General features: G+C 53.0%; 1 protein-coding gene across 1 annotated transcript; it reads left to right on the top strand.

Moving 5' to 3' along the window:
- On the top strand, window positions 1-25,863 carry XPNPEP2 (X-prolyl aminopeptidase 2). The gene is made up of 21 exons (XM_059050949.2): window positions 1-439; window positions 2,942-3,012; window positions 4,459-4,569; window positions 5,715-5,778; window positions 6,772-6,876; window positions 7,121-7,207; window positions 8,227-8,373; window positions 11,359-11,460; window positions 12,139-12,220; window positions 12,504-12,699; window positions 13,464-13,553; window positions 14,917-15,026; window positions 15,715-15,792; window positions 16,898-16,969; window positions 18,946-19,006; window positions 20,151-20,220; window positions 20,715-20,819; window positions 21,229-21,288; window positions 21,803-21,879; window positions 24,373-24,462; window positions 24,775-25,863. The coding sequence occupies exons 1-21, from the start codon at window positions 391-393 to the stop codon at window positions 24,967-24,969; spliced, it is 2,022 nt and encodes a 673-aa protein (XP_058906932.1). The 5' UTR covers window positions 1-390; the 3' UTR covers window positions 24,970-25,863.

Raw genomic sequence — 25,863 nt, 5'->3', positions numbered from 1 at the left:
GAGGGGGACAGAATTCGGGAATGGCCGAGGCCGCCTGCTGAAGAGGGGGCTGGGAGAAGCAGGCTGATTGAGGCCAGCTGCTGTTCTTCTGTCTCAGAGATCTTTGGACTCTGCCCGAGGCAGGCTCACACCCTATTCTGGGTGACAGGGAGCCAGCAGAGGCTGCCCGGGGCAGTCGAGTCTTCTCCACCCAGCCTGACTCTCGGAAAGCCTCAGAAACCAAAGACCAGAGGACTCTCCATCCGCCAGCTGGACAACTCCTCCCCATTGCCAGCCCCCACCCCCTGGCTGCTCCTGCCCCGGAAAGGCCTGGAGGAAGAGGCCAAGGAAACAGCCCTGCCCACTCTCCCTTGACCCTCCAACCACCCAGCACCAGCCTCTGAAGACCCCATGGCCCGGGCTCCCTGGGGCTGCTACCCCTGGCTTGTCCTACTCTGTGGTATGTGCATCCCCTGTCTCTCCCTCCCACGCTGGGAGGGCAGGTCCGTCTGGAGAGCGGTTCTGGCCTCTCCCCTCTGGGCTCAGAAAGGGTTGGAGTGGAGGCTGGGCCTAGGTTGTCTCTTTTTTTCTTGGTCCCTCTCTCTGTCTTGAGGAAGAGGAACCCCAGGGCCAGTGCTGGGGACCCTCCAGACTCATCTCAAGTCTGGTTTGGCCTCTTTCCATTCCCACCTGTTAAAGAAAAACTGACTCTGGCACTTGTTAAAAGAGTAAGGAAGATTTTATTCAAGACTATTGCAATAGGGGCGCCGCAGTAGGGGAGAAAGATCAGGCTCAACTCCAAATACAGCAAAGATGGCTGAGGACTTGTTGTCAATGAGCCGAGTGAGGGGGTCAGTGGATGGAAAATTGCCAAGAGGAGGGCTTCCCTGGTGGCGCAGTGGTTGAGAGTCCGCCTGCCGATGCAGGAGACACGGGTTCGTGCCCCGGTCCGGGAGGATCCCACATGCCGCGGAGTGGCTGGGCCCGTGAGCCATGGCCGTGGAGCCTCTGCTCCGCAACGGGAGAGGCCACAACAGTGAGAGGCCCGCGTATCGGAAAAAAAAAAAAAAAAAAAAAACAAAGAAAATTGCCAAGAGGAGACATCAAGGGTGAGGAGACTCTTGCTAAACTGACTTAATAGGACGCTTGCTGAAGGCGGGGGGATCAAATATCAAGGATGGGAGATGAGGAATTTGATCAGATATCAAGGTTGATGAGATACTAAGGGTGGGAAATTCGCTCTAAACTGACTTAGCAGGATTCTTGCTAAGACTGTGCGATGCAGGCCCAGTAAGGACAGGGTGGACTTGGAAGTCAAGGCCTAATGGAGAAGAGGGCTTGGAGGAGCCTAGCTAAAGCTTGGTCTTTGTCACCCTATGGTGTCCCGTTTGTACTCTTTAGTCACAGCTAAGTGCCCGGCTGAGCATCCTCCACATCTAGTCCACCCTGGCCCTGGGGAGGCCTCCTTCCCTTTGCTCTGTGGCAGCAGGACCCTACTCATTCATTCAGTGCCCAGTTCCTGACACCTCCCCACCCAGTGTCAGGCCCCCATGCCAGGGAGCACAGAGTTGTTCGGCTGCAGAGCCTGCCCTTGGGAGCCACAGCCCTGACCTCGGAGATCAGCAAGTGGGGTGTCTAGAGGGACATGGGTTGGCTGTGTCTTGCTTCTTATGTCGGTGTTTTAGCGCCACCATTTTGCCAGAGATCTGTTCCTACAGAAATGAGTGTTCGTTCTCTTACATCAGCAAGGTGGGTCTCATCTCTCCCTTGAGATTATGTGACCGGGAGAGACAGTGAGGCAGGGCATTCATGGTGTTAGAACCCAGCGGTACTAGTTCCATCTGTAGCTCAACCCACTCAGACCCCCATTACCTCTGGGGAGATTCCCCCGCTAAAAGGTGGGGGGCTGGAGGGAAGGCCTATCAGAGACCCCTGGACTTTCAGGGTGTGAAGACCCAGAGCCTGCAGGACTTAGCCCAGTGCCTGGCACACAGCAGGGGCTTAGGAAATGTTTGCTCAATGAATACTGGGCAACTCTTCTTGGGACACACCAAATTGGTGGCAGAGCCACAACTGGAAACTTAGTCTCTATACATTCTGTCCCTTCTGGGGCACCACCCTTCCATGGTTGGCTTTTTTGTACTCCGATGGCCTGGGTTCAAATTCCTGCTCTGCCACGGACTCACTGTGGTAAGACTTGGGCGAGTAACTAAACGTACCTGGGCCTCAGCTTCCGCTTCTGTAGAAAGCAGACAATAATACCCATCTCCCAGGGTTGTTGCAAGTATCAAAAGAGATACTATAGGTAAATTGCTGAGTTCGGTATCTAGCACATAGTAGGAGCTCTTTAAATGCTAACCCACCTTTCCCCACCAGGGGACAATGTCAGCCTGGGATTGCCTGGGTTCTGTAGCCTGGAATGAGAGGCAGATATTTGGACTGTAAGAAATGGTAGAAGTGGGCCTTGAATTTAAGTAAACCCAATATATATATATATATATATATATATATATATATATATATATAAAATTAGATTTATAGAAGGGTAAAACGAAGGTGGGGTTATTATTTAGCGAGATCCTCTAGAGCATTTAAGAGAAAATCTGATTACAAAAATTTAATTTACACACAACTTTTCCAGTTCGGTAGATCCTGAAAAGACCCAATTAGATCAGAAGGAAGAAATTGACTTAACGAGCACTAAAACCCATCCAAAAGTGGCGATCACTTGTCGGTGAAACAGGTTTCTTTGATTGTGACCCAGGGTGCCATCCAGTTCAGCCTGATTTCCTATGAAATGTAATTCTTTTTATCCTCAAGTAAAGTTGGACAGCATCTCCTGCTTCAGAGGATGGAGGCCCTGCGGGGACCAGGAGGGGGGAGGGGTTGGGGGAACATGTTCCCGTGCTCTCTAGGACCTATCCAGTCTCCAAGTGACCCTGGACTTTTCTCCGGTTTCTAGCTTGTGCCTGGGGCCGCCCAAAGTCACTGGACCTGAGACAGGATGTGAGAAACTGTTCAACCAGCCCTCCGGTGAGGCCCTGCCTCCGCCCCGCCCCCGCCCCCGCCCCGCCCGGACCCGCAGCTCCCACCTTCCTCCCCATCCCCCATGGGCCCAGATGCTAGCCTCACCCTCTACCAGCCTTCCTCCTGATTTCCGGACTCTGGGGCCACTGTTTCTGATTGACCTCCCTCGGGGCGGGCAGCGCATTCTCAGGTGTCTTGACATCCGTCCCTATCCCTCCCTCCCAGCCATTCCCACGGCAGGCCATCTCCTTCCCTCCAGGCCTGAGTCTAGGCAGCTCCTGCCAGAGGGAGGGAGGAAGAGCAGCAAGGAGGGAGGAGTCCCCTAGCCAGCCTTTAGCTGAGGCTAGCTAGGCAGAGGCCAGGAAGAGGATGGGAGGAAAGAAAACAACAATTCTAGAGGAACAGGGAGGAGGGCGGAAGACAGAGGGCTAGAAGAGCCAGCGGAAGGTCAAGAGAGGGAGGCCTCGGGTGTGAAGACTGCGAGAAGGCCCAGCAGATTGGAGCTGAAAGGTCATCAGCTCCCTGGCTGGAGCCCAGAGGGATTCTTTCCACAACTAGATGAGAGTATGAAAGAGCTTGTCCAGACAGGAGCAGGCCAGAAGGTGAGGGCTCATGGGAAGGTGAGGGCTCATGGGCCTGCCAGCAGGTCACTAAAGTCTCAGGACAAATGGGATACATCCGCTTGCCTCGTCCACTTTAGGAGACCACGGGGGCAGGCAGGTAGGTGGGCAAACCACGTTATTTTTATGTGAAAATAAACATGGATGTATCCTGGGGTAGAAGGCAAAACAAAACAAAAAGCCCCCGCTTTTTATTTTTAAGATAAAATAACCTTTAACAAAATGTCTGGCTTGGAGACGATCTTTCTGGACAATGTCCCAAACTGCTGGGGGCACTTGAAACAAGTCCCCAAGGTAGGGCTGCCAGGTGAAACGCAGGACGCCCAGTTACATCTGAATTTCAGATAATGAATAATGTGTTTAATGTAAGTATGCCCCAAATAGTACTTGGGACACACTTATACTAAAACATTATTCATTGTTTACCTGAAATTCAGATGTGACTGGGTGAGCATCCTGTATTTTGAGTTGCTAAACTGGCAACTCTACCCCAAGGTACCCAAAGAGGGGCCATCCCCTGGCCTGGCCCAGTGCCAGGGCTCAGAACCCTGCAGTTCTTACCCACCCCCTTCCCCATCCCAGACTCAGGTCCCGTTACTGGCACAAAAAGTCTCTCTCCAAGCTCTTAAACACCTCCGTCTCCACTCAGGCCAGGCACCTTAATCTAGACTAATCCATAACATCAGCTTCTGCCCCATCCCTCCCCAGGCTGGCCCAGCCTACCCAACCCCAATCCCTGCCTAAGGAGAGGATGGGGGGCCCGGCGACATTTTCTCTAAGCAATGTGTGTCTGTGTGTCTGTGTGTCTTGGTGTCTTCCTGTCACCTGTCAGTACCTTCCAGTTACTGTGGTCAATACCACAGCGCAGCTCACAGCCCTCCGCCAGCAGATGCACACCCAGAATCTCTCTGCCTACATCGTCCCCGACACGGATGCTCACATGGTGAGAGATGGCTCCTCCCACCACCCCCCCCCCGCCCCGCCTCCCCGCCCCGAGCCGGGTCTGGCTTAAGAGAACAGGCCACAAACAGGATGCTGTTAAGAGTGAGAGTCCGCCTGCCGATGCAGGGGACGCGGGTTCGTGCCCCAGTCCGGGAGGATCCCACGTGCCGCGGAGCGGCTGGGCCCGTGAGCCACGGCCACTGCGCCTGCGCGTCCGGAGCCTGTGCTCCGCGACGGGAGAGGCCACAGCAGTGAGAGGCCCGCGTACCGCAAAAAATTAAAAAAAAAAAAAAAAAAAAAAAGAATCGGAAGATGGAAGACAGAAAAAGGATTTGACAGGCAAAGGGAAGGAAGTGGGGAGCTAGGACACAGGCGTTTTAGGGCAACGGAAAGAATATGATCCTTTACATAGGAGAGAAGACATTGCCAAATCTCCTTGACCTCAGGCAGTGAAACTATAAACAACTTCAGAACAATTTTGATCAGTTCCTAGATGGTGGATCCAGAATGAGTGTTTAGGATACCCCTTCCCTAGGAGGTTAGAATGTGGGCTGGGAACTGAATTAGAAGAACCCTGAGCTCCCTTCTGGCTCAGCCCTTCCCATCAGCTGATGGATGGAGCGCTGAAATGATCCAGCATCCAAGATTCCACAAGTTTGGGGTGTAGGCTGGGAGAGGGGAGCAGACAAGAAAGAAGATGGTCTGAGCCAGAACTGCTTTTCCCAAAGCAGCGCCCCCGCCCACCCATCCCACCTTTTCCCACCCTGGCTCCACCTCCACCCCATCCACCTTCCCAGCAACAGCCCAGCTGGAAGAGAAGGCATTTTCAGTGTCAATACGATTACCTGAATTCATTTTCCCACCTGCCGAAAAGGGCTAAGAAGCTTGGGTAAGTGTCTGAACTTCTCTGAGCCTCAGTTTCCTCTACTGCGAAATGGGAATAATGAGATCTGTCTCCAAGGATTATGAGAACCCAAACACAATAATGTGTAAAGCTCTCTGCACAAGTTATTTATGATGTACCCATTGGGCTTGTAGGACTGGTTGAAACTGACTAGACAGAAAGAACCAGGATGTGGTTGGGGGCCTTCCATGTGGGGTGTGACTCCATGAAGAAGGCTAATGACGGTGTTGTTGATTTCCTAGAGCGAGTACATCGGCGACTATGACAAGAGGCGTGCGTGGATTACAGGCTTTACAGGGTCTGCAGGTGACAGCCATGACCCAGCCCTCATTGTTTCTGGTGGGAGACCCAGAGTGGTCAGAGAGGCCCCGGTGTGGCTAGTTCTCAGCAGCCAGCAGACCAGGAGCGAGTGTCCAGAGGCCCCCGCTCCTCTCTCTGCCTCCCCCTTTACCACTCCAAAAGGGGTCACCAGGGCACACATCTCATAGCCCAGCAGCGACCCTTCTGCATGAGGCAGATGGCCCTCCTGACTTCTTTCCTGTGCTCGCTGCCTCGGCCACAGCCAGGCCCAGCCGGCATTCCCCGGGCTCCATTTCTGGGACAGTTGCTACCTCTATATCTAGCCACTAGGAGCCCGCTGATTCCCTTCACACAATGGCTCGTTTGGGGACAACGTTTTACTTTGCTGGTCCTTTTATGGATAACATCACCTCACGTGGCCAAATGAGACACAGACATAGAGGCCATTTATGGGGTCCCAGTTTTGGACTCGGCCTCCCACCTTGATCCTGGCCCCTTGAATGAAAGCTAAGCTTCCCTTTGCTGATCCTTAAACATCCCTCCCCTGGGCTTCACGCTGCCTGGCTTGCCCATCGTGGGCCCTTCTTCTCTTTGCAGAAGTCGCTGGGTTTGGCCTCTCTGAGTGTTCCCATCAGCCACCGCGTCTTCATACCGACTGCCACACCATCTTTGTGGCGAGCACCTCCCTGTAGCATCGACTTTTGGAGATGGCCAAAAGCGGACCCCACTTGTCCTGCTAAATGCCCCCTTAGGAAAGGGCCTCAAGGCAAAGCAGAGATGCCCAACTCAGGACACACTTCCAGCTACCTTCCCCCCCACCGCCTCCCCGCAACACTCTCTTTAACATCTCCTGCCTTACTCCCTTCCAAGGGAGGAGAGCAACTCTTTCCAGAGACCCCTTGTGACACTGTCAGAGCCGGCACCGCATTGCTAAAGTGCTAACTAAAGCCACGCTCTACACCTTCACCCTCCCCTCCAAGTTTCTCTGTTCTGCCCCAGGAATCGCCGTGGTGACCACGGGGAAAGCCGCTCTCTGGACCGACAGCCGCTACTGGACCCAGGCTGAGCGTCAGATGGACTGCAATTGGGAGCTCCATAGGGAAGGTAAGAGGGCAGCACGGGTTTGTCCCCCAAGCCCTGGGGCCCACACCGGCTTTGGGAAGGTACAGGTGAGGGGGGGTGCATGCGAGGCCGTGCTGGGCCCCTGAGGTAAGCTCAAGAAATGTGGAGCCATCCCTAATCTTTGAGGCGGATCTCAAGGAGGACAGACGTGGAAGGATTGTCACAGGCAGAAGCCCGGCTGGGGGGCCCAGGGTAACCTCAGTGTCCCTTCTTGTCTTTCTCGCAGTTGGCACCAGTCCTGTTGTCACCTGGCTCCTCAACGAGATTCCTGTTGGAGGGCGTGTGGGCTTCGACCCCTTCCTCTTCTCCATCAGTACGTTCTTCCCTCAGTCCCTGCGTTTGTCCACACCAACGAGGGAGATTCAGGCCCTCAGGATGCAAAGAAGCACATCTGGGTAGAAGGAGGTGCAGGGTGGCTCTAAAGATAGAGTGTCTGAACTTGTAGTTGCAGAATATTTTGCAACAAGGGTATCTTCCTGGATTGTGTAATGAAAGTGCATTTAAAAGAATAAACATAGATTTTTTTTTTTTTTTTTTTAAGTCAGGAGTGCCGAAACCCAACCTAGAAGACTCAGGGAATCGTTAAGACCTAGCCAGTGGGTAGGCCAGGATGTTCTTAAATCTAGAACCATCCTCTGTGCCCTGGAACTCTAACAATCAGGGCACTAGAATCACTTGGTAGCCCTCTTCTGGAAGCCAGCTTGGAAGGGTCAAAGGAGTTGAGAGCGTTTCTGAGTAAAGAAGCACAGTCCCTGGGACCTCCCTGGCGGTCCGGTGGTTGAGACTCCGCGCTCCCAGTGCAGGGGGCGTGGGTTTGATCCCTGGTCAGGGAACTAAGAGCCCTCACGGCCCACAGGGCGTGGCCGAACAATTATTTTACAAAAAGGAGCACAGTCCCCCCCGCCTCCCGTCCAGGAGCACAGCTCCCTGAGCTCCAGTGCCCCCGCCAGCTGGCCAGCCTGTCCCCAGGGAGCCGTCCTCGTGAAAATGCACCGAAAGGCTCCCACTTCAGATCTGGCTTCTTTGCCAGCCTTTGCAGTGGCCTGAACCTCACCATGCCTTTGGGCTGTGGCACTGAAGTTCAGTCCAACAGACAGGACCGAAAAGAGGGCCCCGCAGCCCCTGGCACTTAAAGGGCGAGCTTAGCTAATTGACCGTGGGCAGCACTGGGGCGGGCTCAGGGCAAGCCGAAAGAGGAAGGCGAGAGGGCACAGCCCAGGCCGCCTGAGTGGAACAGGAGGCAGAGGGGACAAGAACGAGCTTAGCCTGAGTCACCATTTTCCCGGAGGCATACACAGGCAAGGGACAAGTGACTCCTTCCTGCCTCTGCAGATTCCTGGGAGAGTTATAACGCGGCCCTCCGAGACTCTGACAGAGAGCTGGTGTCTATCACCGTCAACCTTGTGGACCTGCTGTGGGGGTCAGAGAGGCCTCCGATGCCAAGTGAGCCCATCTACGCCCTGCAGGAGGCATTCACAGGTGATTCCTACGCCCGTTCTCTTCCCCACCTTGGGGGCAACACAGGCCCCCGCTGCTCCTAAGAGGTCCCAAAGCAATGGTTTCATGTGCACCTGAATAGTTTTTAAAACGCAGGTTTCTAGGCCCCATCCCCTCAGAGAGTCTGAATCAGAAGTTCCTCGAAGCATATTTAGAAAATGCTGGAATAAAGAGTGTCAAGATTTGAAGCAAGAGCGAACAGGAAGGGGGGAAACAAGGGAGTCAGAGAAAGATGAAAAAAAACCTACCCCTCTGAAGAGAGAAAAAAACATGATATGAGCTGCTTGTCTGGTAGTGAAGACTGGTTTGTATTGAATCATTCAGACCTTGACTTCTGGTCCTCCAGTGATGAGGAATTTAGATGTAAGATGGCTGGGGTCAGAGGGGCTGGCATGGACAAAGGAAGCAAAAACTAAGCTCAAGCTCAGTCTGTGGCACAGATTAGGGTTCAAGTTTTCGCCGGACCGCAAAGGAAAATTAACTGACCCTCAAAATTCTAACATCGATAATCTTGACCCCGTTGACACCATCTAAATGTGTCATTAAAGAACAGTATGTTCTATAATTCTTGTAAGTAGTAACTAAACTGACCGGACCCAGGCTACCGAGTATGAATCAATGTCTTGGCCACCACCAGCCCCTACCTCCCTAGGAATTCTGAACAAGCCCATAGACTTGGATTCCTAGAAACATTGGGCAATCTGAGAGGCCCATTTCCACACACAGGTCTATGCACACTTCTCGTTTGGAAAGGAATCCCCAAAACAGGAGAGAAATTTCAACATAGCGAGTCTGATGAAACAAGTCAAAATTGTGTCCAATTTTCTTTATCCATTCTGATGTAACCTGCAGAAACTTTCTGCATCTTGATGCAGTTTTTAAAGAGACTTGCTATCCAAGACAGTTCCATCATAAATAAAACTCATCCCATTCGGATAAAGAAGGGCGTAGTTATGTCAGGAAGAGGAGTGGATAAAGGGGGAAACCTTCCAGGGACTGGGCGAGAATTCACGTGGGTTTTATCACTTCCCACAAGTGAGAGGAAGCCAAGCCATCACAGGCTGCTAGTCTTCAAGGAAAAGCCATCCAGAGCCAGGGCTGGGTCTGGAAGCCCGAGAACAGAGTCTCTAAGCTCACAGAGACAAGAGAGACTTCCTCTCCAGCCACTCACAGGTTTTAAAGGGGGCAAAGAGCAAAAGGGAAGAACACGAAAAGTTCAAAGATACCTGTGTGTATCAAACAATTTAAATGGATTTTCATTTGTTGTCTCAAAAATGTATCACATCCATGAACCTTGAAAACATAATCCTAAGTGAAAGAAGTCAGTGAAGGCCCCATATGGTAGAATTCCATTTGTGTGAAACATCCAGCGTAGGCAAATCCATGGAGACAGAAAGCGGATTAGTGGTGACCGGGGCCGGCCGGGGGCTGGGGGGGAGAGGCAAATGGGGAGAGACTGCCTAATGGCTGCAGGGTTTCCTTTTGGGATGATGGAAATGTTTCTGGAATTAGGTAGTGGTGGTAGTTGCACAATTTTGTGAATTCTCTTTTTTTTTATAAATTTATTTTATTTTATTTTTGGCTGTGTTGTGTCTTCGTTGCTGCACGCAGGCTTTTCTCTGGATGCGGCGAGCAGGGGCTACTCTTCTTCATTGTAGTGCACAGGCTTCTCATTGCAGTGGCTTCTCTTGTTGCAGAGCACGGGCTCTAGCCGCGCGGGCTTCAGTAGTTGTGGCACACAGGCTCAGTAGTTGTGGCTCGTGGGCTCCAGAGCACAGGCTCAGTAGTTGTGGCGCACGGGCTTGGTTGCTCCGCGGCATGTGGAATCTTCCCGGACCAGGGCTCGAACCCGTGTCTCGTGCATTGGCGGGCGGATTCTTAACCACTGCGCCACCAGGGAAGCCCTGTGAATGTTCTTAAAGGCACTGAACTGTGCACTTTAAAATGGTTAAAATGATAACACTTTATGGTATGTGTACTTTACCACAATAAAATAAAATAAACCTAGAAGAAGTATCGCACCCAAAGCTTTGGTTCTTGGTGAACCGTTCTACCTGTTTGCATAAAGATTTTTTAAATTGAATTATGTTGTTCATGCTAATCTCTCAGCCCAACTAGGACCCTTAATGCTTATGATCTTCTGCCAGCAAATTCCTAGCCCTGCCTAGGGACAGACTCTTTAGAGGGATTACAGGGAGCAGGAAAAAAAGATGAAAACCACAGTCCTAGAACCAGGATACAAGCATCCCAGAAAGGACAGCTCTGTGACACAGAGTTTAAGGACAAGGTTGGAGACTAACAAGGTTAGCAAGATAGTCCAATGTCTATACCGATTAAGAGTGTGAGCCATATAGTCAAACAGACCTGTGTTCAAGTCTCAGTCTCGCCCCTTGCCAGCTATGAAAACACCTCTCTGCAGCCTCAATTTCCTCATCTGTAAAATGGGCCAAGTAAAGATTAAAACAATGTACACAAAGTGCTTAGCCCAGACCCAAGTGGCTTTAGTAAGTGCTGGGGTTACTGCCCTTCACCTAGGGCTGCTCTCTTGATCTCTGTTTTGCATGCTTATTTATTCATCAGAAAGTTATGCCAGATCTCCTATACACCAAGACACAATTCTACATACATTACAAATATTAGTTAATTCGGACCTCATAACAACTCTATTGAGGTAGACACTATTATTATAATCCATCCCCATTTTACAGATGTGCAAGATAGGACACAGAGGGGCTAATTTCCACAAGGTCACCCATCAAGTAATGACGGAGGTAGGATTTAAACCCAGACAGTCTGGGTCAAGAGCCCATGTCCTTAATGATTACACAAGTAAGAGTTTGGTTAAAGAAAGGGTTCTACTGCTTCTAAAGGAATGGAAAACTATTGCCCTAAGGGAGCCCTCTCAGGAACGGAGTGCCGAAGAGAAGGTAGATCACTTATGCTTTCTTTTGGCTCTTTTGCTTCTAGGAAGCAGCTGGCAGGAGAAAGTATCTGGCATCCGCAGCCAGATGCAGAAGCATCGTGCGGCCCCGACTGCCGTGCTTCTGTCCGCACTTGAGGAGACGGCCTGTGAGTATAGATTTGTGGATGCAGGGGAGTGCCTGGGTTCCCGCCAACCCCCAAGCCTCCTGGGCCCTGCAGCACAGGACTCCTCCCCCAACGACCACTGACCCACGGGTTCTGAGAGCTCCGTGGTCATGGCCTGCGGGAACTAAGGTGAGGGCAGGAGCTCACGTCTGCTCACTAAGGAAACCAGGAAGCCCCCGTGCAATCTGGGGCCAGCCCCCGGGCCATCAGAGGACCAGGAAACCACGGCAGCAAAGGCTTCTGTCTCATGAAGGGGAGGAGGCCCAGCAAACACCTCCCAACCTCCTGGCCACGAGCCCAGGGCACTCAGCTTCCCGGCTTTTGCACCCCGTGCAGCCCTTTTCTATCCCATCGTGGCTCAGCGCTTCTCACCTGACCCCAGCTCTGGGCTTCAGGTATTCTGGGAACCCACCGACACTGTGTGCAGACTACTGGCTGGGTATCTGCCTTTCTCTGGGAGAAAGTGCCCCTAGCGCTCATTAGTGCTTCAAAGACCCTCCCCCACTCCGGGAAGACGACTGAGAAACATTCAGGGGCAGAGGATGCGGGCCTGTGGCTGGGGATCCTTGGAGGTCAAAGCCAACAGTAGGGCAAAGGTGTCATGTGTACTTGTGTCAGGCAGGTCAGCCTCAAATAGTCCCCATCAATTCTCTTCCCCAGGGCTCTTCAACCTTCGCAGCAGTGACATCCCTTATAACCCCTTCTTCTATTCCTACACGCTGCTCACTGACTCCTCCATCAGGTAGGGCTTGTCCTTGGCTTGTGGTCACGGACTTCCTCTAACCCCGCACTGCCTCAACGTGCAGCCTTCCCACAAGCGGGGTGCCTGCCCCAGCAGGACCCTCGAGGAAGCCTCTGATCAGCTTTTCCTGACCCCCTTGACCTCTGTTCCCACGTACTCCAAATCTGGTCTGCTCAGCTGCCTGGCGCAGGCCTCCTCTGACCTCCAGGAACAAAGGGCCGCTGATCTTTTGCACTGTCCTTAGATTCTCTCTGGACCCTCCTGGTCTTCCCTCTCCACCTAGGTTATTTGCAAACAAGAGTCGCTTTAGCTCCAAGACCCTGCAGTACCTGAACTCTAGCTGCACGGGTTCCATGTGTGTGCAACTCGAAGATTACGGCCAAGTCCGTGACAGCGTCCAGGCTTACACCTCAGGAGTCGTGAAGATCTGGATCGGGACCAGCTACACCTCGTATGGGCTCTATGAAGTGATACCCAAGGTGGGTTTCCCGGGCACCGTCCTCCCCACCCTCCAGCAGCCCTGGTAAGTCTCAACCTAACGTGGGGTGGGGTGGGGACAGCCCCTGGTCCATTCTGGCAGTTGGTCAGTCAGCAGTGGTGCACTGAGTCCCCTTCTAGGGCTCCCCGGGAAGAGACAGAACATCTGTCCACAGAGAGCTCAGAGATTGTCAAGGAGGCTGGGGGAGTACAGGCTGGTAGAGCAGAGGCTTTGAGGTCACCAAACCTGAGACTGAGAACTGGCTGCGCCATGACCCTGGACAAGTGACTTAGTCAATCCGGCCTCCGTTTCCTCACCTGTAAAACGGCACTAAGAGTCACAACCTCAAAAGAGTCACCCTGAGGAGATTTAGAGGAGACAGTGCACGTAAAGCCCGGTGCCTAACGCGTGGCAGGCGCTCAATAAGTGGTAGCTGTCATGATATGAGATGTGCAGGAAACACACTGTCAGAACAGCCCGTGGCTGGCAGGGGCCAGGCTCGGATCCATCCCAGAGTGCTGCTGGGATCCAGGACCAGGGAGGGAGGAAGAAGGGAGGGAGGGAGGGAGGGAGGGAGGGAGGGAAGGTTAGGCTGGCAGGGAAGACTAGGAAAGCCCTGTGTAGTCAGAAAGCACACGTGGGAAGGGCATCGCCACTCCAGGAGACAGCAAGTCTCATGTGAGCTGGAATTTCCTGCCAATCCTTTTCGAACACCACCGTGCCCTAGAGAGGGCTCCCAGACCACTTCCTCTCTGCCCCTCGCAGGAGAAACTCATAGCAGACACCTACTCGCCAGTGATGGTAACCAAGGCGGTGAAAAACAGCAAGGAGCAGACCCTCCTCAGGGCCAGCCATGTAAGTCCGTGGGCAGGCAGACACACGAGCCTCTGGGGAGCTCCCGGTCTGATGGGTTAGAAAGGAGACCCTGCCAGAGGAGCCTGAAGGAGGCCCTCAGTGAAACAGAGACGTGGACGCCAAACACCTGGGCACCCACTTGTGCTCCACCCTGTTGTTCCCAGGGTGGTTCAGTGGTTTACAGCCCGGGCCCCGGAGCTATGGTATCTGAGTTCAAATCCTAGTTCCTCTACCCACCTCCTAGCTGGGTGACCTTAGGTAAGTCACTTCACCTCTCTGGGCCTCAGTTACCTCCTCTGTAAAATGAGGATCATAACTGTAAGCCATAGTAGAGGGTTGTTGTGAGGATTAAAGATATATATCTATGTTGTATAGTATAAATAATATATAAGAAATAAGGTATGTTTAAATATATTCATTGTAATACATAATTAATATAAATATATATAGTGTACATCTATGCATTTATATATCTAATATGTACATATAAATATATAATAATTACATAAATATATGATACTTATATAATGATTATATAGTTCTATATGTATAATTATGCAATTATATATTTTTAATATATTGCTTTGGGCGCTGCCTGGCACATTCCAAGTCTTAAATAAGTGTTAGCTACAATAATCCCTTCACCCCAGGGAGAGGATGGCTTGCCCCTTTGGATACTCCTGTTAACATTAGGATACACTGCCTCATTTTTTTTTTTTTTTTTTTGTGCGGTATGCGGGCCTCTCACTGTTGGGGCCTCTCCCGCCGCGGAGCACAGGCTCCGGACGCGCAGGCGTAGCGGCCACGGCTCACGGGCCCGGCCGCTCCGCGGCACGTGGGATCTTCCCGGACCGGGGCACGAACCCGCGTCCCCTGCATCGGCAGGCGGATTCTCAACCACTGCGCCACCAGGGAAGCCCACACTGCCTCATTTTTGAAAACTTTTCTTGTGGAAAATTTTAAGCATATACAAAAGTAGAGGAAATAGCATAATGACCCCCATCACCACCACCCAGCGTCAATAATCATCAACTCAAGGCCCATCTCATTTCCTCTACGACCCTACATTCATTATCTCCACTCCCCGTCCCCGGCTGCTGGACGACTTTAAAGCAATTCCCCCTCTATCATACCGTTTCTTCTATCAACACTTCAGTATCTCTGACAAGAACTCTTTTCAAAACATGACCGCACTCTGATCATATATATAAACATTAATAAGAATCCCTTAATATCATCGCATAGCCAGTAAGACCCTCATGTTTTTAAAGCTCAGCTCCCAGAGCAGTCCCCCCATCTCCTCCATCCCTGAGCCCCGGCTGAGACCATTCCTCGGCCCGCCTCTCTGCCTGCCCCGCTCCAGGTGCGGGACGCTGTGGCTGTGATCCGATACTTGGCCTGGCTGGAGGAGAACGTGCCCAAAGGCACCGTGGATGAGTTCTCAGGGGCACAGCTGCTGGAGAAGTTCCGAGGGTGAAGGACCACAGCCATCCTTTTCGGCTGACTGTCTTAGCGTGGGGGTGGGGGCAGGGAGGGGGGAATTGGTCTCCTTATGGAGGAAGGAAGACCCTCCTTGTATCTGAGGGCCCCTCTGGAACAAGGAGTGACAGGTTCTTGGGTGGTCGTGGTCGGGAAGCTGGGCAGAGGTGTTGGATGAGATTCCCCAGCTCTGCGGAAAGTGGGACAACTTGAAGGGCCACAACCCAACAGCGCCCCCTAGTGTCTTCTTCAGGCCGGCTCAGGCCAGGTAGGACCTTGGACCAGTTGAGAGTATCAGGTTGGGGAGGGAGGTTCCCTGAGGACACACTTAGCCCAGGATGCTGCTCCGGAGTTGAGGGAGTTTTCAGATACAGGGAGCTAGGTTTCTTCACTCTTGCTTTACTAGGAACTCACTTTGGGACACAGGCCTTGGTTTCCCCATCTATAAAATGGAGGTAGAGGAGGAAAAATTGGCCTCTACAATCTCTGCTTCTCTGACCTTGAGTGGTCTGTGAGTGACGGGCCAGGGCTTGGGAAGTGACAGGAGGTGGGACTGGGAAGGCCAAATGGAGCCTGGCTGAGGTAGAGGCAGCCGCCACCTTCACTTGCCCTTGTTGGATATCCTGGGCCCAGCCTAGTGCCTGAGCCCATTCATTGATCTTTCCTGCCTTGTCCTTTCCAGAGAAGAAGAGTTCTTCTCCGGATCCAGTTTTGAAACCATCTCTGCTAGTGGCCTGAATGCTGCCCTGGCCCACTACAGGTACTGCAGAAGAAAGAATTTTCGGGGGCTCCGTGGAAGACCTGAGTCCACATTTAAGCTCTGAGGCCTTTAGCATTGTGGAGGCTGGAGGTGGGGAATGGAGCCCAGTCAGGCATTGGGAGTCTCCTTTGAATGAAAAGACGAGTAATCTCCCTGCTCCAGAGGCTGGGACTTTGTGAGCACTCTGGACGGAAGGATCTGGAAGGGAGATGGTGGGGCTGCTGCTGGATGTTTTTCCTTGGCTTCCTGTGAGTTATTTAATTCTTAAAGCTCACAAGCACATGGGGAGAAGGGCCCATTCACTCTGCCTGAACCAACCAAGGTGGGCCCAAGATGTAGGCTGGCCAGACGTTTGGCTCCGTACAAAACAAACACCTGCAGGCCTGCCTGATGCAATTTGGGGGTGGGGGGTCGAGCCAACCAGAGGCCTCAGCCTGGCAAGGGCAAAGCAGGGAGAGGGTGGACACCTTCCAGTGGCTGGCCTGACCCGTCCCAGAATTCCCTCCTCCAGTGTCCCCATGCTTTCAGCAGCCTTAGCCCAGCTCCTTCTCTCTACTAGAGAGTAACAGGGTAGGAACTCCTCAGCCCTACCAACTCCTGCTCTCCAGCTCCACCCTCGGGTCCCCTCTCTTCCTGTGCCCTGGCTTCTTGGGGCCCTCTGCCCAGAGGTGGCAAGAAATCAGAGAAAGCCCTAGACTCAGCATCTGGGTCCAGGCCCAGCTCCCTCATGGCTTTCCCTCCAGGTCTTCTGTGAGCCCTTTCTCTGCAGACCTGTTTCTCCTGATGGAAAAAGAGATAGCTCGGCTAGATACTCATTAAGTTGTTTTCCCATCTCCCACATTCGGGGCTCTTTCCTTTCTCCTCTCCCTGGGGACCAGGGCCTTGCTCAGGGAGGTGTAGGATGAACAGATGTGCGCTAAGGACATTCGCAGCAGAAGCTCAGTAGTCTCCCAGGGCCCTTTGGGGGATGATGGCTTCCCCCAAAGGAGTTAGCTAGAAGGCCGGCCCCCAGCGGGGAGGAGGTTCCTCTGCTGTCACTCAGGACCCCCACCTCACCCAGCTCAGGGTTAGGCTGCTCCTTTCTCAGCATCTCTCGCCTTCCCAGCCCCACCAAGGAGCTGCACCACAAGCTGTCCTCAGATGAGATGTACCTGCTGGATTCCGGGGGACAATACTGGTATGTACTCCCCACGCAGCCCTGGCCCGGCTGTCTCAGCTCAGCCAAGAGCCAGCCAAAGCTTTCCCTTCCTGGGCAAGGATCCTTCATCCGAGAAAGGAGAGGCCTGGACTGCATGTGCCTGAGTATCCTTCCCATTTTCACACGTTGGGGGTCCCTGCCCGGTGGACAACAGACAGAGGCCAAAACAGTGGGGATGCCCACAGGTGCTGCCCTGTGAGACTCAGGAAGACTCCCCTTGTGCAAGTAAAATGTTTTTTAAGCCCGAACATTATTACAAAGTCCGAACAGCCACGCTCAGCAAGCCTGCCTGGCTGTACAAACACAGCGCCCATATTCTCACCCACTCATGCATACCCTGGACATGTCCCGCACACCACCAGCAAGATGCATCGTCCTCACCACCTCTTCCCTCATTGTACAGTGAGGTGACCATGTCATGGGGAGCGGGGGCAGGATCAGGCCTTCAAGAGCAGTAGGCAGGTGAGTGAAGCAACCTCAGGGGACACCTGCAGCACAATTGGGACAGGGCACGCCTATCAGCATGGGGATGTGTCTGCGAGTAGACGTGTGCGTGTTCTTCTGAGTATCTTCAGAGATAGGGTTATGCGGGGAGGGGGCACTGTCCCGTGCTCCAGGACCCCACAATCTGTGTGTCCACTTGTGTGCTCTCATTGAAATTAGTATATACCCATTCAGTGAATGGCATTTCTTTAGATGTGGTACCTTTGTGCAGTGCACAACCTGAACACCTGGACATGACAGCCATGCAGAATAGACTAAGCCCATTCATTCACATGGGAGCTGAGCTGAGGTGGGCTGGAAGATTTTCCCTTCTCATCTAGGAAGCAGGTAGACTGTGGGAAAATTAGAGTGGGGGATAGAAAGGGGTGCGCTGAACTGATGGAGGAGCAAGGAATAGTTTCCCATCCTCTATCCTGCGGTGAATGTGCTAATGATAAAGGCCCTACACTTAGCCTTAACGGGGCTCTGGGAACCAGCCTGGCAGGTGCTCAGCCTAGCAACCTTCGCAGTCACCGGCGTGGCGCTGTGTATACTTGAGATGGCCAGTGTGCGAAGGGGAAGTGAATTCTTGGGGCGTTGCTGGATTGGGGCGTGCTTCAGCAGGGTGAGGCCGGGGAAATGGCCATCTCACTTCCTCTTCTCTCCTTCTGAAGAAGTCGGCCACGCCCTGTGACCTGCTCCCAAGGAGGAGTCCCTAGGGCCCTGGGATCATTCCTCTCTGCCCCCACCCCCGGGGGTGGCCACAGCGGGCATCCTGAGGGAACGGCTGCAGCTGGTGGTTGGGAGTCAGACTCTTTGGCTTCCGGAAGCTTCGGTTCACTGGGACTCTGAGCAAATCCCTGGGGCAGATCCATGTTTACAATGGAGAGAACTGTGTGGCGTCAGTGCTTGCGCCAGACCTGGCCTCACTGAGGCTCAGAGAGGGAGATGGCCTCGTGGCCTCAATTGCCTCACCTGTGAAATGGGGATAATGACGTCTGCTCTGCCTCCCTCCCTTCTACAAATGGCAAATAAGTATATGAATGTGTGAGAGTGTTATGATCTCTCTGGACCTCAGTTTCCCCATCTGTAAGAATGGGACCATCCCTTCCTACCTCCTAGGAAGCCTGGAGGAAGTCTTGATTTTAGAGCCAGCCTGGCCCAAGGGAACCCAGATTTACAAAACAACCAAGACGGCTGGTATGGGGGTAGAAGATGTATGTGGGGAATTGGGACTCTCAGAAAACACAGTGATTTTTGAATGTGATAGCTTTGCAGAGCCCCTTCATGCATACATGCTGAGTTTGGGAATTGCATGATGGCAGCCATCTTCTTCCTTTCACCTCCCTCCCCACCCCCATCCCAGCCCTGCCACTCAAACCCCAGTGGAAAGCACTCGGGAAGCCCGTGGCCACGATCCCTACTCCGAGGTGTTCAGAAGAGCCGGACGTGTTGATTGTCTTTCTCCACAGGGACGGGACAACAGACATCACCAGAACAGTCCACTGGGGCACCCCCTCTGCTTTCCAAAAGGTAGGCATTGGACCACATTTCCCTACCCACATTCACCCAACGGACACCCAAGCAACCACTCCGCCAAGAGCCGTTTGATTGCACAGAGGCTGAAACCGAAGCCCAGAGAGGTTAAGTCGTTTGCCCAAGGTCACACAGCAAATTAGTACCAGAAAACCCAGTGCCCCCAACTGCTTCCCCAGAGATATTTCAGGCCCCCAGCAGGGCCTCAGCCCAAGCTTATCGTCATCCCATTTCAGTAACTCGATGAACAAATATTGTTTAGTGCTGTCTGTGAGCCCAGCAGTGTGCTGAACAGAAAAGAGGAAGACAGGCATTCCATTCCAGGGGGAGAGAAAGGCACCAGCAAAGTCTCAGAGGTGGAAAGGAGCTGGCAGTTTTCAGGAAGCAGCGAGGGCTGGTCCACTTGGGGTCGAGGCAGGGACATGGTCTGGGGGCCTCTGGGGGGCTGGAGAGCAGGGGGCCGCATCTGTGCATTCAGCAAGTGGCCTGCGGCTCAGATACTGTGCCAGAGACAGAGAGAGAGAGAAAACAAACACTGGTCAGGCCTCAAAGAGCTCGGTTTAGCTTTTAGATCCACTCACCACATCGCCACAGGGAGTGACCAGGAGACGAGGCCACTGTCAGCCCACCTCCCTCCCTCTTACCACAAGGTAACAGCCCCAACAGAGCAAGGCCGACCTGCCAATTATCAGGCCTCAATCCAACCATAAGGTCTTAAGAAAACTAAAGGGTGATCATGATAATGGCAATGAAGGGTGCTGACCTCTATTTGAGCATGCACGAGTCTACCTCGTTCTCCCAACAACCTTATGTGCTGGTACTATGACCGTCCCATTACAGACCCGGAAACTGAGGCACAGAGCAGTAAAAATCACTTGCCCAAGGTCAGATTTGTGAGTGGCCATGTCAGGATTCCAGCCCAGGGAGTTTGCCTCACCAACCCCCACCTACAAGCGTCCCTGTGGACCAGCCAAAGGGAACCGCACAGACCAAGCCCCAGCTTTGGGCAGGTCCCCCTCGGTCTCCTCCGGCCATCCTCCAGAACCTAGGTGACCACGCATGAACAGGCACTCCCCCCCGAACATCTCCCCCACTCAGGCCTGGGCCCACACACCACATTCCGTCGCCCTCTCGCCATCAGGAGGCGTACACCCGCGTGTTGATAGGAAGCATTGATCTCTCCAGACTCGTCTTCCCAGCTGCTACATCAGGTGGGTTTTGCAAACCAGGCTGGACCTAGAACCTCAGGCCCTCATTTCACTGCACTCAGACCCTGGGAGGCCAGTGGGGCAGGGATTATATCATCATCGCATCCACCGTATAGATAAAATCCAGCCCAGAGAGAGAAAGTGACTTGCCCAAGGTCACACGGAGGGTTAGTGGGAGAGCCAGGCCTTGAGCCCAGGCCTCCTGTCTCCTAGTCCAACTCAGGAGCTGGAGCCGGAGCTCAGAGGTGGGGGCGGTCAGTGTGGGCTGCAGCGGTCACGGGAGGATTCCTGGAGGAAGCGGGTGTCTTCACAGATGGGGAGGTCCAGGTAGTGGGTACAACATACAGTATACCGGAGATAGGGCATGGTTACCTGCCTCTCAGGGGGCCCTCTCCTCAGGCACCATCCTGGTGGTTGGTCTGGAAAAAGAGAGCAGGAAGGGGCAAAGTCAATAGTCTGGGGTCCAGCCAGCTGACCAGAGGTCATCTCTCTTCCAGGGCGAATGGTGGAGGCCTTTGCCCGCAGAGCCCTGTGGGATGTTGGCCTCAATTATGGTCATGGGACAGGCCACGGCATTGGCAACTTCCTGTGTGTGCACGAATGTAGGTATCTCCTCAGCACTCCCCTGGAGTCCCCCCTCTTATGAAAGAGGTGGAGCGTTCCACAGGTGTGGAAATGACCAGGACCCACAGAGGTGCGGTGACCCACGCAGGGTTACCCAGCTGGCGGGGAGGCTGGGTAAGTGAGAAATGCTGGCAGCTGGCCACTCCGCTGGCATTTAGGACGGCCTCAGAGAGAGGAGGGGCAGGTCAGGGCCCGGTGGCTGACTGGCATAGACCCCAGAGAAATAAAAGCCAGAGCCAATCTGGTCTGTACCCGTCGCAGGTGGACGGTGATGCAGTGGACACACGCTGCTAGGGGTCCCAGTTACCTACTGTTCCCTGGAACCTGCTAGTTTCCAAGCTGGTGAGTGCAGGAGAGCTGACACTGTCCCCGACTCTCCCTTTCCAGGGCCAGTGGGATTCCAGTCTGGCAACATTGCCATGGCCAAGGGCATGTTCACTTCCATCGGTATGGCTCTCGGGGCTCCTCCAGGACTGCAGTCTAGGGCACGCCAGCCTTCAAGGAGCACAAGCCCACACAGGCCTGCCCCGGCTCCACCGCTGCGCTCCCTCCTCACCTCCCCACTCCCAGCCCCGAACGGGTTGCCCCACTCTAACCCCAAGCCCCCTCCGCCCGTGCCCTCACTTTGCCCGTGGGAGTTGGTTTCCAGCTGTACCTCCAAACTCCAGAGTCTCCATTCAAGTGCCGGGGTAACAGAACAGTGGCACACAGGGAGAGGGGAGTGCCTCCAGGACCCAAGTGGGCTCTTAAGTCTTCCCCGCTGGGTTACAAGGGAGGGTGGGGAATCTGAAGTCTGGCAGTGGCCTCCGAGTAGCCACGGGGCATCTAACAGGTGCTGGGTCTGTCCAAGCCAACAGCCGGGGGCAGCCAGGCCCTCCAGCCACTCCTCAGTCAGCGTAGGAGACCTGGGCTTGGGTCCCCTCCCCTACTTAATGTCACCAGCATCTCTTGTGTCTCCCAGAACCTGGTTACTATCAGGATGGAGAATTTGGGATCCGTCTCGAAGATGTGGCCCTCGTGGTAGAAGCAAAGACCAAGGTAAAGTGCCACTGAGGTGGGCTGGAGGTGTGGACAGTGTGGCAGCGACTCTGGGCTGCACGGGGGGTAAGGAAGGTCAAAGGAGAATTTAATGTAGGGTCATTAATTTATTTGGAGTCTTCCTTAGCGCCCGAATAATTCCATAAATCAGTTTCTCAAACCTGTTTGCACATTAGAATATTAGAATCATCTGGAGATTTTTTTTTTAATGCTAATGCCCAGGTCCCACTCCAAACCAAATGAATCAGTATCCCTGCCCTAAATCATTTGTTCTCAATGCACATAACAATCACCAGGGGAGCCTGTTAGGTATAAAGATTCTGTATAATAACAACCAAGATAAAATACCTAGATATAAGCTTCAAAAGACTTACACGGAGAAAATCTCTACTGAGGGACATAAAAAAGATTTAAGTAAATGGCGGTCTCTGGAAATAAGCCTCAATATTATGAAGATGTCATTTCTCCCTAAGTTAATCTATAAATTCAAGGCAACCTCAAGTTCAACACTAGCTGGATGCTTTTGTAACTTCACCAAATGATAGTAGAGTTTATTTGTAAAAATAAACATGCAAAGATAGCTAGGAAGATTCTGGAAAAGAACAATAAGGGAAAGTAGCCTTTGCAGATATTAGCCCACACGACGAAGCAGCCATCACTAAAGCAGTAAGACACCAGAGATGGGAAAGACGGAACAGTGGAACAGAATAGTCCAGAAATAGACCCTCTAATTTCCATAAACAAGATGGGAATTTAGTTTGCTATAAAGCTGGTGCTTCAAAACAGTAAAGAAGAGGAAGATTGTTTAATAAATGGGCAGGCGGGACAAGTGGCTAATCATTTGGTGGGGGGAATTAAACTGAAGAACGCCACTGTTACACTAAAATAAAATTCCAAATGGATCGAGGTTTAAAGGTGAAACCATGAAAGATCTAGAAGGAAACCTCTCTGAATTCATTTATAATCCCAGGGAGGAAAGAGGCCTTTCGATGTAAGACTCAGAAGTCATGAAGAAGAAGATTGGTGACTCTGACTCAATTAAATAAAAAACATCTATATGGGAACAATACCATATACAAACGCAAAAGATGTATGACGAGTATAGCACGTATGTCAGAGAAAGGGGAAATGTCCTTCTTTTACCACAAGCTTTTAAACGTCTAGTAAGACAGAAGTAAGGAAAACGGGGAAAAAATGGGCAAAAGACGTAAAGAGACAATTCACTAAGGTCAACACAAATGGTCCATAAATGTGAAAAGATGCCCTCCTTTTGGGAGGGCAGTTTGATAATATCTATCAAAGTACATGTTGAAAACGCATTTGTCTCAGCATTCCCACTTCCTTTTGCATATAGGCCCCAAACGTCACTTCGTATAAAGATGTTTATACGATGATGTTGATTGTAGCAGTGATGGTAATAGTTTAGAAAAATGGAAGCAGGCTAAATATCCATCATTGGTTAAATAAATTATCATCTGCACACTATGGACCCTTAAAAAGAGTGAGGGAGACCTCCCTGTGCTAATATGGAGCACTCTCCTAGGTCTACTATGGCAGGGGGGCGGGGAGGTGCAGAAAAGTGTATAGTGGGACCCATTTTGTGTGAATTTTTAGAATATACACATATATATACTATATGTGCCAAAAATGTTTTCAGGAAGGAAACCAGGCAGGGAGGAGACTTTCCATTTTTATTGAGTATCTTTTGGTAGTTTGAATTTTCTCAGCACATACATGCAAGAGCTCTCTGGGAGATGGGAATTATGGGCTATTTCTTCTTCTTTATATTTATCTCCATAGATACATCAATGGATAGAAACATAGAGATGTGGTTAGAGAGAGAGCTGTAGATAGAGATGGAAATCAGATAGAAAGATATAAAAACCTAATACTTACCTTAAAATTATTTAAATGTAAGTTCCCAGCCCTGCTCTAGAGATTCTCACTCCAGTGATCTGGGGTGTGGACCCCAGAATCTATCTACATGTTTAACAGGCTCCCTTGGTGCTCTGGAGGCACACACTTTGAAAAACACAGGCCTGGGCTTCCCTGCTGGCGCAGTGGTTGAGAGTCCGCCTGCCGATGCAGGGGACGTGGGTTCGTGCCCCGGTCCGGGAGGATCCCACAGGCCGCGGAGCGGCTGGGCCCGTGAGCCGTGGCCGCTGAGCCTGCACGTCCGGAGCCTGTGCTCCACAAAGGGAGAGGCCACAACGGTGAGAGGCCCGCATACCGCAAAAAAAAAAAAAAAAAAAAAAAAAAAAAAAACCCACAGGCCTAAGTCTAAACTTCAGGAATCATGAGGGAAGCACCAAAGGCGGGTGCCTAACTGGTAGACATGGGGGTGGCCAAGGGCACGGTGGAGGGTTCAGGCTTGACAAGGTCAGTTCCCCATGCCCAGGGCTTCTGGGTGGAGTGTTCCCTCCATCCCTTCAGCCTAGCTCCTCCCCCTCGCTCACTTCCTGCCTTCCTACCTTACCTGTGCCCCCGCCCCAGTACCCAGGGACCTACCTGACATTTGAAGTGGTGTCGTTGGTACCCTATGACCGGAACCTCATCGATGTCAGCCTGCTGTCCCCCGAGCAGGTGAGCGAGCGCCCCTCGGCGCTGTTTACCCTTCAGCCCTCGAGCCACTAACTGCCTCTCCCCAGCCCTGGGCCTCTCTCACCTCTGCTTCCCCTAAGCCAAGACCCTCTGCCCCTTCCCCTCCCTTGGGAGGGTCCACACTGATGGCACCTATGGGCACACACTGGGGCATGCCTCCCCTGCTCCCCTGATGATGGCTGGGGACCTAGGGGACCTGTGGGAACCTGGGCCTAAGTGACACTGGATGGCACCGAGCTCCCACACCTTGACAGCTTGGCCTGGGGAGGCCCTTACCCCTCCTACCTTTTGCAGCTCCAGTACCTGAACCGCTACTACCAGACCATCCGCGAGAAGGTGGGCCCCGAGCTCCAGCAGCGCCAGCTGCTGAAGGAGTTCTCCTGGCTGCAGCGGCACACAGAGCCCCTGGCCGGCAGTGCAGCGCCCACCGCCTCCTTGGCCCCTCTGATGACCGTCTCTGCTCTCACCATCCTCAGCTGGAGTGTCTAGCAGCTCGAGACTCCCCTCCTGACCCTCTCGCTCATCTCCCCTCACCCCCCAACCCGTGCCCCAAGAGCCCCTGCTGACCCATTGCTTGGAAACCACCACCCTTAGCCTCCTTCTGCAGGGCCAGGCCCTAGGGGTGCAGGGCTTCTGGGTCACACCTTCCCCACCCCCCCTGCTCCCCCCACACACACCTGGGCTTCGACATTTCACCCTCAGCTCCCCACCCCCAAACCCCCAGCCCCAGGATACAGGAGCCAGCTAGTCCCTTTCCTCCCATAAGCCTGGTAGGCCTAGCCTGTAACCTGGCAGAGGCCGTTGTCTGCTCCACTCCCAAAAGACCAATATAGGACACTGCCCCACCCCCCAGGGGCTCCACGGCCCTGGGAGAGCCCCACCTTGTGATCACCTGCTGGAGAGAGCCAGACCCACAATGGCTCCTGACTTGTTGGTCTTCCCGCATCCTTGAGGCCACCTCTGGCCACCCCCACTGTCCCTGGCCCTGCAGTGGCCTCCTGGCTGCAGCCCACAGGCTGAAGGAAAAATTGCTGCCTCCAGGCTCCCTGCTGTGCCTGTAGAGGGAGAGGAGGGGATGGTGGCTGAGTCCTCTGGCTGTGTTACTGCCACCCCAGGGTCAGGGAGACCGGCCAGGTGAGGGGCACATACACCAGCGCCCCACCCACCCATGTGTGAGCCCATCACTCCTAAACCCTAGGCAGACTCCATGCCAGAGGACGTGGGGAGCACTCTGGAATATGGCCCACCCAAAGTTGGGAACAACCCGAGGCCCAGTCACTCTCCTAGACTTCCCGGCACGTGTGTCACCCTTTGAGCTTTCCAAAGTGCAGCCACTGGGACAAGGCTATTAAAAAATCCTCCACGTTCTTGGATGACCTTTAA

Source organism: Kogia breviceps, chromosome X (genome assembly GCF_026419965.1).
Source record: "Kogia breviceps isolate mKogBre1 chromosome X, mKogBre1 haplotype 1, whole genome shotgun sequence".
Lineage (NCBI taxonomy): Eukaryota > Metazoa > Chordata > Mammalia > Artiodactyla > Physeteridae > Kogia > Kogia breviceps.
This window is presented reverse-complemented; position numbering and strand designations above follow the sequence as displayed.

Excerpts from the sequence above, each read along its gene's own strand:
- XPNPEP2 (XM_059050949.2), top strand. The coding sequence starts at position 391 with ATGGCCCGGGCTCCCTGGGGCTGCTACCCCTGGCTTGTCCTACTCTGT. Across the intron at positions 4,570-5,714 it reads CCGACACGGATGCTCACATG|AGCGAGTACATCGGCGACTA; the intron begins GTGAGAGATGGC and ends TTGATTTCCTAG. Across the intron at positions 16,970-18,945 it reads GATTCCGGGGGACAATACTG|GGACGGGACAACAGACATCA; the intron begins GTATGTACTCCC and ends CTTTCTCCACAG.